Raw genomic sequence first — 1,200 nt, 5'->3', positions numbered from 1 at the left:
CAAGCCTATATATATATATATATATATATATATATATATATATACTGCATGAAGAACTCAAAGAACAGGAAAAACATAGAACCCAAAGAGAGAGTGAAGCACTAAAGCAAGACAAAGATATTGGTGTCAGAAAAGAGGCTATATAGTAAATGCAAACACTGTGCAGTTATACACCTTATACTGAGGAGAATGTCTCTTGCTGTTTAGAATGGGAATATTAGTAGCCAATATCTTTAATGTGTCTAAATATTTCCTTTAACTTAAATTCAGTAACTGTCCCTGTACTCTATTTTTGTTACAGTATCTTGGTTCTCGAGCCCCAGAACCAGTGAAGAAAAAAGTTTTAGAAATGATGTACAGCTGGACTGTGAGTTTACCAGAAGAGACAAAGATTTCTGATGCTTATCAGATGCTTAAGAAACAAGGTAACCTGACATGCAAAGTCCCGATTTGTCATAACTAACATATATTTAACTACATCTCACAGCTGATACATGTGTGGTCAATGGCTATTCTGATATTGGTACTTTCGTGAGTGCTTTTAAAAGTTATGGTAAACAAACACAATTTGCTTGTGTAAAATCATAACGCTCTCTCATGGGACTCGCTGTTTGTCCTATGTTGGTGTTGTGAATGTGTGTTGTGGAGTGTTTGTTTGGTAATACATGAGCTACATTATGTTTATGCTCTGCGTCTCCTTTAGGTATCATTAAACAGGACCCAGATCTTCCTGATGACAAGTCCTGCCCTCCTCCACCGCCCAGACCCAAAAACGCCATCTTTGAGGATGAGGAGAAATCAAAGGTTGTTGAGATGCAGTTTAGGATGATGATGTTTTATGTTTATTTTCCTATGTCTTTACTCCGTGTACTGTGATTGAAACTTAAAAAGGATTCGGGAGTAAGGTTGGTCAATTTGACTTGTGTGACGGACACAAAACTATGTTACTATATGTTTGTAAACCATGAGCTAATGAAGCATTTTAAACGGGTCATATGATGCGATTTCAATTTTTCCTTTCTCTTTGGAGTGTTACAAGCTCTTGGTGCATAAAGAAGATCTTTAAAGTTGCAAAGACTAAAGTCTCAAATCCAAAGAGATATTCTTTATAAAAGTTAAGAGTCAGCCACACCTACCTAAAACGGCTCGTTCTAACACGCCCCCACATGTCTATGTCACGATGTGGGAAGATTTGCATAA

The 1,200-nt window shown here is 36.8% G+C and overlaps 1 protein-coding gene across 1 annotated transcript; it reads left to right on the top strand.

Moving 5' to 3' along the window:
- Nucleotides 1–305: 305 nt before the first annotated feature.
- Nucleotides 306–1,018, top strand: LOC107567458 (ADP-ribosylation factor-binding protein GGA1-like). The gene is made up of 2 exons (XM_016253138.1): nucleotides 306–425; nucleotides 704–1,018. The coding sequence occupies exons 1-2, from the start codon at nucleotides 350–352 to the stop codon at nucleotides 874–876; spliced, it is 249 nt and encodes an 82-aa protein (XP_016108624.1). The 5' UTR covers nucleotides 306–349; the 3' UTR covers nucleotides 877–1,018.
- The last annotated feature ends 182 nt before the right edge of the window (nucleotides 1,019–1,200 follow it).

Source organism: Sinocyclocheilus grahami, unplaced genomic scaffold (genome assembly GCF_001515645.1).
Source record: "Sinocyclocheilus grahami isolate Dianchi unplaced genomic scaffold, SAMN03320097.WGS_v1.1 scaffold1160.1, whole genome shotgun sequence".
Classification (NCBI taxonomy): domain Eukaryota; kingdom Metazoa; phylum Chordata; class Actinopteri; order Cypriniformes; family Cyprinidae; genus Sinocyclocheilus; species Sinocyclocheilus grahami.
This window is presented reverse-complemented; position numbering and strand designations above follow the sequence as displayed.